Source organism: Balaenoptera borealis (genome assembly GCF_965194805.1).
Source record: "Balaenoptera borealis genome assembly, chromosome: 7".
Classification (NCBI taxonomy): domain Eukaryota; kingdom Metazoa; phylum Chordata; class Mammalia; order Artiodactyla; family Balaenopteridae; genus Balaenoptera; species Balaenoptera borealis.
In genome coordinates this window covers 24025193-24040017 of record NC_138864.1, presented here as the reverse complement: position 1 = coordinate 24040017, position 14825 = coordinate 24025193, and the positions used below count along the sequence as shown (strand labels likewise).

Below are 14825 nucleotides of genomic sequence, written 5' to 3'. Positions count from 1 at the left end.
AATACAGTATGCTAACACATATATATGGAATCTAAGGGGAAAAAAAGGTCATGAAGAACCTAGTGGCAAGACGGGAATAAAGATACAGACCTACTAGAGAATGGACTTGAGGCTATGGGGAGGGGGAAGGGTAAGCTGTGACAAAGTGAGAGAGTGGCATGGACATATATACACTACCAAACGTGAAATAGGTAGCCAGTGGGAAGCAACCGCATAGCACAGGGAGATCAGCTCTGTGCTTTATGACCACCTAGAGGGGTGGGATTGGGAGGGTGGGAGGGAGGGAGATGCAAGAGGGAAGAGATGTGGGAACATATGTATATGTATAACTGATTCACTTTGTTATAAAGCAGAAACTAACACACCATTGTAAAGCAATTATACGCCAATAAAGATGTTAAAAAAAAAATGGTTCTGAAGAACCTAGGGGTAGGACAGGAATAAAGGCACAGACGTAGAGAATGGACTTGAGGACGCGGGGAGGGGGAAGGGTAAGCTGGCACAAAGTGAGAGAGTGGCATGGACTTATATATACTACCAAATGTAAAATAGATAGCTAGTTGGAAACAGCCGCATAGCACAGGGAGATCAGCTCTGTGCTTTATGACCACCTAGAGGAGTGGGATAGGGAGGGTGGGAGGGAGATGCAAGAGGGAGGAGATATGGGGATATATGTATATGTATAGCTGATTCACTTTGTTATAAAGCAGAAACTAACACACCATTGTAAAGCAATTATACTCCAATAAAGATGTTAAAAAAAAAAAAAAAAAAGCCTATGGAGGGGGACTTCCCTGGTGGCACAGTGGTTAAGAATCCGCCTGCTAATGCAGGGGTCACGGGTTAGATCCCTGGTCCAGGAAGATCCCACATGCCGCGGAACAGCTAAGCCCATGCGCCACAACTACTGAGCCTGCGCCCTAGAGCCCGCAAGCCACAACTACTGAAGCCCGCACGCCTAGAGCCCGTGCTCCGCAACAAGAGAAGCCACTGCAATGAGAAGCCCGCGCACCACAAGGAAGAATACCCCCGGCTCTCCGCAACTAGAGAAAGCCCGCATGCAGCAACGAAGACCCAATGCAGCCAAAAATAAATAAATAAATAAATTTATTTAAAAAAAAAAAAATAACAGACTGAAAACTACTTGGGGTAACTAAATGTCCTAGCTCAATAAACAATCACGATGATTATATATATATATATATATATATATAGCCTATGGAGGGATTCTTTGACAACCTTAAGATTGGAAACATTCATTAGCAAGACCTTTTTTGATAGTATACAATGAGTGTTTTACCTTCAAAATAAAATACCTTCCTACCGTAAATCAAAACAGTACTTACCAGAGAAGACTTTCAAGACCATTTTCCATTACAGCAGTGATCATTTCCTCTAAATACCTCAGGGGATCCTCAGGACATGTAACAAGTAGACCACATAACAGAGCCTGGGAAAATGAAATGGAATCAGTGTTTCTGGCTTTCCATGTTCTTACTAAGCAAGAGACTTTCTGTCAGACAAAGTCAAATAATGTGACAGTTTTTAAACTAAATGTGCTTTATAGATACCCCTCTGTATTTATTCAATGTTACCAAATAACCAGAGCAACATGCAGTTTACCTTTACTCTTAAAAAAAATTCCATTGTAAATGGCGAGTTGTTGCACAGTGTTTTGCATTATGTGAGTAGTACTTTACAGTCCAATTGAAGAAATAGTTGTGATTACCTTAGATCAATGGTTTCTACCATTTTTAAATATGAGAAACTCCTTTATTGAAGTATAGTTGATTTACAACGTTGTGTTAGTTTCTGGTGTACAGAAAAGTGATTCAGATATAGATACAGATACAGATATATTCTTTTTCATTATGGTTTATTATAGGATATTGAATATAATTCCCTGTGCTATACATTAGGACCTTGTTGTTTATCTTTTTTTTTTTTAAATAAATTTATTTATTTATTTTTGGCTGTGTTGGGTCTTCGTTTCTGTGCGAGGGCTTTCTCTAGTTGCGGCGAGCGGGGGCCACTCTTCATCGCGGTGCGCGGGCCTCTCACTATTCGCGGCCTCTCTTGTTGCAGAGCACAGGCTCCAGACGCGCAGGCTCAGTAGTTGTGGCTCACGGGCCCATTTGCTCTGCGGCACGTGGGATCTTCCCAGACCAGGGCTCGAACCCGTGTCCCCTGCATTGGCAGGCGGATTCTCAACCACTGCGCCACTAGGGCAGCCCTGTTTATCTTTTCTATATATAATAGTTTGTATCTGCTAATCCCAAACTCCTAATTTATCTTTTCCCACTCCTCCTTTTCCCTTTGGTAACCATAAGTTTGTTTTCTGTGTCTGTGAGTCTGTTTCTGTTTTGTAAATAAGTTCATTTGTGTCATATTTTAGATTCCACATATAAGTGATATCATATGGTATTTGTCTTTCTCTTTCTGGCTTACTTCACTTAGTATGATAATCTCTAGGTCCATCATGTTGCTGCAAATGGCATTATTTCATTCTTTTTTTATGGCTGAGTTGTTTTCCATTATATATATATAATGGAAATTGAATCAGTGATTTTAATGGGTGGAGGGGAAGGACCCTCCATATATATATATATATATATATATATATATATATATATATATATATATTCTACATCTTCTTTATCCATTTATCTGCCGGTGGACATTTAGGCTGTTTCCATGTCTTGACTATGAGGAACTCCTTTTTAAAGTTAAAAATTCCTCAGACCCAACCATGAAAGTGATTGAGAAAATTCAACATCAAAATCATAATCTACTGTGAATTCAATAAGTCTTTTAAAAATGCTTCTGAATTTTATCATTCACAGCATCTACAGGGTACATATTTGAAAAAGTGTGGCACAGTTCACATACCTGATAAACAAATGACTTATTGAATTAGATCTAAGGTAATGTTTAAGGCACATATATGGAACCTCAGAAAGCTGTTGCCGTCTTATTTTCTTCTGAGTTCCTCCCAAAAGCAGAAACTTCTCATAAAAGTATTGGTGAGGGGCTTCCCTGGTGGCACAGTGGTTAAGAATCCGCCTGCCGGGCTTCCCTGGTGGCGCAGTGGTTGAGAGTCTGCCTGCCAATGCAGAAGACACGGGTTCGAGCCCTGGTCTGGGAAGATCCCACATGCCGCGGAGCAACTGGGCCCGTGAGCCACAACTACTGAGCCTGCGCGTCTGGAGCCTGTGCTCCGCAACAGGAGAGGCCGCGATAATGAGAGGCCTGTGCACCGCGATGAAGAGTGGCCCCTGCTCGCCGCAACTGGAGAAAACCCTCGCACAGAAACGAAGACCCAACACAGCCATAAATAAATAAATAAATAATTTAAAAAAAAAAAAAAAAAAAAAGAATCCGCCTGCCAATGCAGGGGACACGGGTTCGATCCCTGGTCCAGGAAGATCCCACATGCCATGGAGCAATTAAGCCCATGCGCCAAAACTACTGAGCTGGTGTGCAACAACTACTGAGGCCGCATGCCACAGCTACCCACGCACCCAGAGCCCATGCTCTGCAACAAGAGAAGCCACCGCAATGAGAAGCCCGTGCATCGCAATGAAGAGTAGCCCCCGCTCACCACAACTAGAGAAAGCCCACACGCAGCAATGAAGACCCAATGCAGCCAAAAATAAGTAAATAAAATAAAATAAATTTTAAAAATGTATTGGTGAGACGTATATTGAATACCTCTCCATTTGAGACAGAGAAAAAGATTTACAGCACACATCCCACAGAAACCACCTGGAGTGCTTAGACATTTCTCTTTGCCTCTTTGGTTCACTGGTGGGTCTCCTGGTACAGGTGTGGGGATGTGTATGTGTGTATAGCGGGTGAGGCACTCTCTTTAGCCCTTCCTCCACGTAGGGCCTCCTCTTGCTGGCTTTTTTCCTACTCCTCTCTCTCATGAACAAAATAATTCCACCTCTGAGTCATGCAGAGTTCTTCCCACCTCTCTCCATGAGCCAAGTGTCAACAGATCCAGGCCTGGGGATCCTGGGTTTTAGACTCTCAGCAGTTCTCATAGTGTTCCTCCACATAAGAGGATAATTCTCCTTCCTGAACCTGCACAACACATTTTCCCGTTTGCAGTAGCTCCATGTCCCCCCCTTAGTGTGCAGCCTGCGGGCTGGGAACCTAGCCCCTAGGGCTATGGCCAAAGGGTAAGACCTCGATGTCTCTCCCTTCCCAGCTCTGCCTCCGATGTAGCCCCACCCCAGCTGCTTACAGTGAGCACTCAGCCATCTGCAGACTAATTTCCTTCTCCCCCAAACCTAAAGAATATAGTGGTACAGCAGATCAGTGTTCTCACCAAAGTTGGCAAGCTGGATTTGAATAGTCTATATTACCTAAGGGCTGAAGTTGTCTATTACCTGGAGGCTAGACTTCAGACAGCTCCCTAAATAGCCCTGATGAAAAGCCCATCTGCCGGGCTTCCCTGGTGGCGCAGTGGTTGAGAATCTGCCTGCCAATGCAGGGGACACAAGTTCGAGCCCTGGTCTGGGAAGATCCCACGTGCCGCAGAGCGGCTGGGCCCGTGAGCCACAATTACTGAGCCTGCGCATCTGGAGCCTGTGCTCCGCAACAAGAGAGGCCGCAATAGTGAGAGGCCCGCGCACCGCGATGAAGAGTGGCCCCCACTCGCCGCAACTAGAGAAAGCCCTCGCACAGAAATGAAGACCCAACACAGCCATAAATAAATAAATAAAAACAAATACTTAAAAAAAAAAAAAGAAAAAAAAAGCCCATCTGCCTTCTAGCACTTCTGTGCCTCGATCACTAGAGTACTGAGTTTCTCTACTCCCTACTCCACGTCCTCCCCTTCATCCTAGTCTGGTACCCAGTTAGTCTGGCAGCAAAATAATCTGGGGAGTGAATTGGTCTCAGAGGATGAGGTCTAGGAACCTGCATTTTGATTGGCTTCCCAGTTGATTCCTATCACACTGAAGCCTTACTGGAATTCAGCTTTAAAGTAAATTATTGAGAAAATTGGGATCTGATAAATGAATATGACAAGTTGCTTATTTCTTTATATTTCCAAGCTCCACAGATCAGAAAACTACTTTTCCTGAAAAGTTATCCTGCAGAAACCTAATCAAGTTGAAAGGATAAGTCTATGGAATGCTAATAAAGTCATATGGAACTAGCATAGTTCAAATGTTCACTTTTTGCATAAGAAATCTCACTGTTGATAGTTTCCCACTGGGCAAAATAAAATATCCTGAGGTTTTACATATTAATGTGTGAACAGTGCATAGCTCCATGCAAATATGAAAGCATAGTTAGTGAATCAATAGATTTTTTTTTCTGCTATAAAACGATTAGCTTGGTCTTTATAAGGAGAGACAAAATATGCAAACATGCCCGCAAAATGAATGTTTGACTCTCAAAAACAATTAGCAGGGCTTTATTATTGCTAGCCTTCTTAGTAAAAACTTACGTGGTCAAGGACAAAAAAAAGACCGTGACTTACTTGGCTTTCTCAGGCTTGTAAATTCACAAAACAATTGTGCAATCCTCCACTTTCTTTGGCTCTGCCTCCCTAATCTCAGTCCAGAATATTTCTCAAATATTCTGAAAAATGTCTGGGTACTGAGGACAAAGAAGGGTTTATCAAAGACGGTTGTTTCTACTCCTTTTCAGTACTACCCATCTTAAAAGAAGCAAGATAATGCAGTGAATGGAGTCCTCTGGGTTTAACTCCTGGATCTGTAATTTTCTAGTATGTAACCTCTGACAAGCTACTTCTCTTGTTCTTCTGTTTCCTTAACCATACATGGGATAATAAAGGTATATATGTCATAGGGCTATCATGATAATTAAATGAATTAATATATGTAAAGTACTTTGAATTGTTTTCTAGCACAAAGTAAGTGCTCAATAGATAATAATGATAACAAGCCATCATCATTTTTTAAACCATCCCACTGCTAATTATCACTTCCATTACAGGAAAAGACTTGGACAAAGAGAAAAGAAATTTTAAAATATTCCCTTGTACCATTCAAAGGCCAGTGTAATGACAGAGAAAGAGAGACTTACTTTATACCAAGTCTATTGAAAGAGATTAAGACCAATGCATTTGGTGGGAAATGGTTAGGAGAGAGAAGTTGATAGAACAATAGTTTAAATATAAATAGCAAGGTAGGAACTGTATATTAGAACTATGGGTAGATATAAGACACTTGAGAGAGCAAGTCTTCTTTATCTTTTTAGATACTCAGATAAACATAGGAAAAATGCTAAGGGCCTATATAGCAATATAGAAGATAATTGCTTCATGAGGGCAGAGATAAAAGTGATTACCAAATGCTTGTGGGGTCCTCAGCAGTTGGAGAAACTTTCAACTGGTAAGGAGAAGGCAAGGGTCTTCCTCTTGGCAAGAACAAAGCCTCAGGGGCACAGACCAGTTTGGCTGGAATGGAGGATAAATGTAAAAGAGAAGCAGACAGAGTCACTCTGTGACGATGTCAGAATTCCATACCGGGACCCAGGACTGGATCCTCCTCTAGACACAATAGGTCATTTATGATCAAACCCCTGCAAGATCAATCACATGGCCGAGGTCACAGATGGCCATACAACAGAGAGTCGCAGCTCAGTGTGTTTCCAAGATCCCTCTAGGGTTGACCTTGACTTTTAGAGGGTATATTCTTGCTTCTGGATTTCACAGATGAGGCAAAGAAGGGCCAAGTGATTCACAGAGCCAGCATGTTTTTAAACTACAAACCCAGGCCTCCCCCCTGGCCCATACCATGCACTCAAACAAAATTGTGTGCATGTGTATCTTCCTCCAGAGCTTGAGAGGTTTTTTTTCACGTTATCTATTCCAAAATATTTTATTCATATGCAAACCCCAAAACACATTCTTCTTTCAAGTAGACAGTAATCAACATATAGTTTACACCTTGTTTTTTTTCCAGATGAGATTGCTTTTCAAATTGCAATGTCAGCACCACATAGTTACAGAAACCCCTTTACTTAGGAAGAGGCTTAAGTTTCTAAACATTGTCCAAAGTCCCTTCAACCTCCCTACCCTCCAACCCCCAAAACAAGTCCAAAGTGACATCTCAGAAATGCTCACCATTACCATCTGTAGTGGAGACGGTGTTGGCATGCTGTAGTTCTAGGAGTGTCTTAATTTGTTTCTATGGAAGTTAGTAAGTTAAAAATTTGTAAATAAAGGGGGTTCTGTGTCTTGTCAACATTTAAATAGAGGGTGCCAAATTTTTATTTTAGAAGCTCTATAACTAAAAACATATTGAAGATTATCGAAAGGGATCAACTGGATTTAGCCATTAAGGAGGGACCCCAGGGACAGGAAGATGCCCCCAAGGCCAGAACTTGAGGGGTTTTAAGGCAGACTGGACAGGAGAGGAGACAAGGTCTCTATGACGTGAGAGCAAGACAATAAAAGCAGGATCCTAATACCTGTGGGATTGTGCCTGGCCCAACAGGGAGGTGGTCACCAGCCATGTAATCCCTAGATGAGTAGGTGAATTGTTACTGGAGAAATAATAAGTCATACGCCTTTGGGTTGTTTAAGTGTACCATGGGTTTGCCTCTGGAACTGCATCTATGAACTGGCTGGCGGGGCTAAGGGAACACAGCAAACATAACTGCCCTCAGGGGAAGCCACAATCTTCTAGTCCCAGGGTCCAGCAAAATGAGTTAGTGTGACCGGTTCCTTCTCATCTACATAAGCTTGTGGTCTCTTGCTCATATATTTAGTAATTCCTGATTCTTGCATCTCTGGCAAGTATTTGCAGCTATTAGTCTCCAAAAAAACTTCTGATAGTAGAGTCTATGTGATTTAGAAATAAATACGGTTTTTTAAAATACAGATTGGAAACTTAATCATGAAAGAAACACAAAGCATAAAAACTGCATAAGAATTTTTAAAAACATGTATTTATTAATTTCTAAAAATAGAAAACTTTGCATAAAGATCATGGTTTGTAACTTAAATATGCCCTCTGCTGGGCAGATCTAGTTTTGCAAACTCCTTTAATCTTTCCTAGTTGTTAAACCGAAACCTGAGCTAACACTTTCTCACTCGCAGATGCAATCTTTATATGTAGGGGCTTAAGAGTTTTGTAGACATTATACCCTTAATATCTTGCCCATCTTTGGTCCCTATGGGGCAGGCCTTGTTTGTAGACAGTGTGCTGACTTCTGCCTAGAATGTAGAAAATTGAGGGAGAAACAGATTTCTAAATACCTCTGATAACCTACTGTTTGATATTCTACCAGTAGGGCTTCATTGTATGGACTCCTAGCTTAATGATAGCTTTTAAAATACAAATGTCTTTTGGAAGGAATATCTCCAAGGAAGGAGATTCCAACAGTGGTGGGATGAGTATTTCAGAGTTCTCAGAGAGAGAAGCGATGAATATAGTGAGAGTGAAGAATTAGAAGGCAATATTCAGTTTCCCCACAATTGTATCGAGGCACAGGCTCTCAGTGTCTACATGTAGATAGTTTTTTTAAAAACTTTGAATTTCTGAAATATACTTTTGCCAAATCTTAGAATAATATATAGAAAGTAAATATTTTATTGACCAGATTCCCAAGTCTTTGATCATTTAGTTCACTTTTTTTTTTCAAATCTAAAATTAAAGTTTAAAACAATACTTGACTCCAAGGTCTAAAAAGATGTCTCTATGTTTATATCTGTTGTATAAATAATACACCTAGGTTGCATGACACTGTGCTAGGTGCTGAGGGTCTGAGATCTACTCACTTGCTGCAACATGGAGGACATGAACCATGAAAGAAGAGATTATTTCCTGTGATTGATCACAGTGGTTTCAAATTTTGTTTTTCAAATCAGAAAAAAAAAAATCTTAAAAAAAACCCCAAACTCAGGAGAATCCCCAAATATAATCTAGATCCTTTCTTAACCTCTAGAGCATCCCCCATAGGAGTCCTTAGAACCCTGGGATTCTGCTAAAAAAGAAAAAAAACTTTGGAAATCTATCAGTATGCAATTAGTCACACACAGGCCTACCTGAAAGCAGAGTGAGAAGATTTTATGAAAGTGCCATTGTAAGCTGGAAAAGAGGCTGACCCATCTAGGAAAGAGGGTGTCCAGGAGACCTCAGCTGGCACAACAGCCAGAGGAAAAGGGCTCTCGTCCCAGGGAGACCAGACACAGGCCTGCAAACTGACCAGCCAGCTGGTTTCCTAGAATGAGAAACCAGCACTTGCCAGCAATGAGTGTTTTTATGCTTCCTATGCTTTCTTTGTATGTTTTTTTTCTAATTCTCCATCAATAAAGTTCACTTGATAATAGTATGGGAAAGCAAAAAAGGAGGCACTTTTCCCTACACATAAGCCTGTTTTCATTATTTTGTTTAAATATATGAACTTTTTCTGATCATAAAAATAGTATATGTTCTATGTAATTTGGAAAGTTGAAAAAAAATACAAAGAAAATAAAAAGCAACCATCATACTGACAACCAGAAATAGCCTCTAATAAAAATTTTAATTTCAGTCTTTCCTCAATACATATATTTTTACAAAATTAAAATTAGGATCATACTATATATAGTTTTTTTTTAATAAATTTATTTATTTTATTTTTGGCTGCTGCGTGCGGGCCTTCTCTAGTTGTGGTGAGCAGGGGTTACTCTTCATCGCAGTGCATGGGCTTCTCATTGCAGTGGCTTCTCTTTGTTGCGGAGCATGGGCTCTAGGCACGCCAGCTTCAGTAGTTGCAGCATGCGGGCTCAGTAGTTGTGGCTCGCGGGCTCTAGAGCGCAGGCTCAGTAGTTGTGGCGCACGGGCTTAGTTGCTCCGCGGCATGTAGGATCTTCCTGAACCAGGGCTCGAACCCGTGTCCCCTGCTTTGGCAGGAGGATTCTCAACCACTCTGCCTCCAGGGAAGTCCCTATATATAGTTTTATATCTCTTTTTTTTATTCCTGGCTAGTTATTACATTGCGAACATTTTTCCATGCCACCAAAAATTCTTCAAAATATCATGTATTGAGGTTGGTTGATAACCTATTGCATAAAATTATACCATAAATGTTTAAAATTTATAAATGGTTGGACATTTAGGTTGTTTCTAACTTTTTCCCATTATTAAAAATTATATGATATACATATTGTCAATACTAATGATGAAATGTACATTTCCTTAGAATATAGAATCAAAATGTGTATTTTGAAGATCTTCATACATTTCTCAAAATTGCTTTTCTAAAAAGATATTATCAGTTTATACTTTCATTGATAGCCAACAGGAGTGTCCCATTCACCTTGCCAACACTGAGAATTAAAACATTTTTATTTTTGTTGATTTGATGAAAATAACTCATTTTCATCTACATTTCGTTTTTTTCAGTGCAGTTAAATTAGTTTTCTTACATTCACTAGCTGCTATAGACTGAACCGTGTCCCCGCAAAATTCATATATTGAGGGGCTTCCCTGGTGGCACAGTGGTTAAGAATCCACCTGCCAATGCAGGGGACACGGGTTCAAGCCCTGGTCCGGGAAGATCCCACATGCCACGGAGCAACTGAGCCCGTGCGCCACTACTACTTAGCCTGTGCTCTAGAGCCCACAAGCCACAACTACTTAGCCCATGAGCCGCAACTACTGAAGCCCGCACGCCTAGAGCCCATGCTCCACAACAAGAGAAGCCACCGCAATGAGAAGCCCACGCCCTGCAACAAAGAGTAGCCCCCGCTCGCCGCAACTAGAGAAAGCCCGCACGCAGCAACGAAGACCCAATGCAGCCAAAAATAAATAAATAAATTTATTTTTTTAAAAAATTCATATATTGAAACTCTGTTCCCCAATGTGATGGCATTTGGAGATGGGGCCTTTGGGAGATAATTAGGTTTAGATGAGGTCATGAGGGTAGGATCCTCACGATGGGATTAGCACCCTCATATAAAGAGACACCAGACAGCTTGCTCTCTTTCTTTCTCTGACAAGTGAGGACACAGTGAGAAGGCAGCCATCTGCAAGCTAGGAAGGGAGCCATCAACAGAACTCAGCCATGCTGGCACCCTGATCTTAGACTTGCAGCCTCCAGAACTGAGAAAATAAATTTTTGTTATTTAAGCCACCCAGTCTATGGTATTTTATTATAGCAGCCCAAGCCAACCAAGATACTAGCCATCTATGATTTTCTATACATTCGATATGTCATTTTTTGGGACAGCCTTCATTTAGATAAGGATGCAAGATATAACAGTAACCAAAGAGAGAATCTCAAAGGGATGGTAAAATTCAGAACGATAGCAGGGCCACTTGTTGAATCTCTACTCATGTCCCCCGAAGTCTCCTCTGGAGTCTTTCTCAGCTAAGGGTTTAAAGGGTTTTGTGGTTTGAGACAAGCCATGGCAACAGTTAGTCCACGACTTACTCTCTGTCTTAGACCATTTGGACTCCTGTAACAGAACACCATAGACTGGGGGACTAATAAACAACAGAAACTTATTTCTCACAGTTCTAGAGACTGGGAAGTCCAAGATCAAAGTGCAGGAAGATTCTGTGTCTGGTGAGCACCACTTCCTGGTTCACAGATGGCCATCTTCTGACAGTGTCCTTACGTGATGAAAGGAGCTATGGAGCTCTCTGGAGTCTTCATTATAAGTATTCTAACCCCATCCATGATGGCTCCACCCTCATGACCTAATCACCTCCCAAAGGCCCCACCTCCTAATACCATCACATTGGCGATTGGGTTTTAACATATGAATTTTGGGGAGACATAAACATTCAGTCTATAGCATGTTCATATCACTTTGTTCATTTTTTACAATATGAAACTAATCACTGTGATTCCTGAAGATTTGAAAATAGGTATCAATTTATTTTGGTGCATGTGAGAACAACTGTCCCCTGTGTGACACTGATTGCAGGTGACCGACCTGACTAGACAGCTGCTCCACCCTCCCTGTGCCACTCAGACTCTTCCTGAAGTTCCAGAAGCTTGGTGCCTGTGAAAACAACAACCTTCTCAAAGACACAATGATCATATCTGGGTCAAAGGTAATTTTCTCTGGCTTATTAAATATGTTAATGCATTTTAGACCTGCACTAATATGGCAGCTACTAATTTCATGTGGCTATTGAGCACTTCAAATGTGGCTAGTCCAAATTGAGATGTGCTGCAAGTGTAAAATACACAATTTTGAAGACTTAATATGATTTTATATTGAGTCCATGTTGAAATGATTATAGCCTGGATAGACTGGTTTGTAGAAAATCTATTGTTAAAATTAACTTCGCCTATTTCTTTTCACTTCTTTAATGTGTCTGTAGGACACCCAAAGGGATAAATGCACAGAGCACTCAGGAGAAAGTTTGAGCTAGAGACAGCTTCAGAGTCATAGCTGCAAGGGGTTGAAGCTGTTTTCTACTAGCACATGGTAGATGCACGGCAAATGCTTGCTGATGAAATGGTCAAATGTACCCTTCTTAGCTGACCACTCTTGCCATCCCCTCCAAGAAAAAAAGGCTGGCTGGTGTCCAGAGCCTAATCTGTTGTTTAAAAAAAAAAAAAAAAGTTAACCTAACTTGAATTGAACATAAAATCCAGCAGACTTTAAACTGGTGTGCAAACCTCTAGAAGCCCACAAAGGCTTTCCAAGGGATATGTGAGAGTGAATAGTACAAAGGACTCCATTTCCAGATCCTCACCTTTCCCATGTATTCTTTCCAGAACTTGATTTGCCTCAGGACACATTTTGTGATTTTCTTTTCCTGTTCTTCCCATTCACAATCGCTTTCTCCCACTCTAGAAACTAAAGGCCTGTCTCTCATCCATCTGGAATCTCACTACACAGAAAACTGAGGCAGAGAGACTTAGAAACTTGCTCAAAGTCACACAATTAGTAATTGGCAAAGCCAAGAATCAAACCTAGGCAATCTCGTAATAATAGATAATCCCCTTGTATTGCTTCACACACTTTAGGGTTCAAGTAATAAACCTCAACTAAACATGGAGTTTATTGGCTCCTACACTAGAAATTCTAAAGGTAGATCATGCTTTGGATGAATTTAACCCAGTGACTTACTGATGTCACTAGAGGCCTGATTTCTTTCCATTTCCCGACTCTACCTTCTTCAGAATCCACTCACCCTAAAACCATCTTTCCTTGTGGACACAGGAGAATTGGCAATGGTTCCCAGGGCTACATGCTTCCCCACAAACATCCAGAGATGCTATGTCTCTGTCCCAGCATTCCAACCAAGCAACCTGATCTGAACTGGTTTAGGTCACATCTTGCCCTCTCCCACGATCCTCACTACCACCCGCCATAGTCACAAACATTGTGGCCAGGAACTTGAATGTACTGGTTGTCATAAGCCAATCAGGGTCCAACCCCAGAGATAGGGATAGTCAGTTTCCCTGAAGCATATGGGCTATATGGGGAAGAGGTAGGTTATGGAATAAGAGTGTAAGAAATATTAGGAAGAGGGAAGTAGATGCTGTGTAGGCAACTTGTTAATGTCCAGTATACATCTGCTCCTGGGGAACAGAAAAGAAAGAAGAAGGGATATTTATAGAAGGGTTGAGACCCACTTACTGGGTGATAGTGTTGTAATCCACATCTTATTTGTTCAGATAATACTTTGAGATCCAACTTGATCCCAGATTCCCCTTGTATGAACAAGCCAGGTATATAGCTGATTGTATTTCCTTAAATGGCCATAACAATATCTCCCATCCCATGAGCTCTTTTTGCAATGTGACTTTGATACACTTCCTATCAAGAAGTGGGGTATATGTTCCCTCCTCCTGAATCTAGGTGAAAATAATGTTATGTTGACTTCCAAGCCTAGGTCATAAATGGTGATATAACTTCTACCTAGTTCTCTCTGGGGACACCTGCTCTTAGAACTCAGCCACCATACTGTGAGGAAGTCCAAGCAGCCCATGGAGAGGCCCATATGGAGGAACCAAGCTAGTTAGTTCACAGATCTAACTGAACTCCCAGCCAACATCTGACACCAACCTGCCAGGCATGTGAGTGAACCATCTTAAAAGTGGATCTTTAACCCTCTGCTGATCCGCCCCAGATGGTACCACATGGAGCAGAGACAAGCTCTCCCTAAAAAACCTTGCAAGAATTTCAGATTTTTGAGCAAACTAAATGAGTCATGTTGTTTTAGGCCATGAAGTTTTGCAGTTGTGTTACACAGAAATGAATAATTGACACAGCAAGCTAACAGAAAATGACTACACAGCCATATCAAGCCTGTCATTCCATCCATCCCTAGCTACATACATTATGAGAAAAAACACCCAGCCATGGCTATCATTTATTTTAACTTTTTATTATGGAAAACTTCAAACATATATAAAGTAAACAATAGTATAATGAACCCCTATGTGCCCATCACCCAGTTTCAACAATTATCACCATTCTGTGATCTTTGTATTATCTATATATTCACCCATTTTTCCACCTGTTCTCAATTATAATATTTTTAGGTAAAGTTTACATGAATGCAACACAAATCCTAGCTGTATAATTCTGACAATGGATACACCTACACCTCAGTCATTTTCCAACTCCCCAGAAAGTTCCCTGTGTAGCGTTCCAGTTAAGCCTTCTGTATCAGTCAGCGTCCAGTCAGGAGACAGAAATCACACCAGTAAGTTGAGTAAAGAACAGTTATTCTATTCTAATAACTAAATTCTAATAATTTAATTCAAAGTTATTCATTTTAACAGACAATGGTTTTAAATTAATAATAACTAACATGTTAAAGAAAACAGGAAATGATAGACAAAAATGGATGAAAAGATGAAGAATTTTAACTGGAATGTATAAA

The 14825-nt window shown here is 40.9% G+C and overlaps 2 protein-coding genes across 4 annotated transcripts in view; one reads left to right on the top strand and one right to left on the bottom strand.

Moving 5' to 3' along the window:
* Positions 1–13530, top strand: part of LRRC17 (leucine rich repeat containing 17) — a 170871-nt gene extending 157341 nt beyond the window's left edge. For all 3 annotated transcript variants that reach the window (XM_082399403.1, XM_082399401.1, XM_082399400.1), the window contains one exon: positions 11903–13530. In XM_082399403.1, coding sequence (XP_082255529.1) covers positions 11903–11919 — 17 coding nt within the window. In that variant the 3' untranslated portion in view covers positions 11920–13530. The remainder of the gene's footprint in view (positions 1–11902) is intronic.
* FBXL13 (F-box and leucine rich repeat protein 13) overlaps positions 1–14825 on the bottom strand; it is a 192116-nt gene that overhangs the window by 173812 nt on the left and 3479 nt on the right. Inside the window, exon 2 of the mRNA XM_082399421.1 lies at positions 1347–1450. Coding sequence (XP_082255547.1) covers positions 1347–1450 — 104 coding nt within the window. The remainder of the gene's footprint in view (positions 1–1346; positions 1451–14825) is intronic.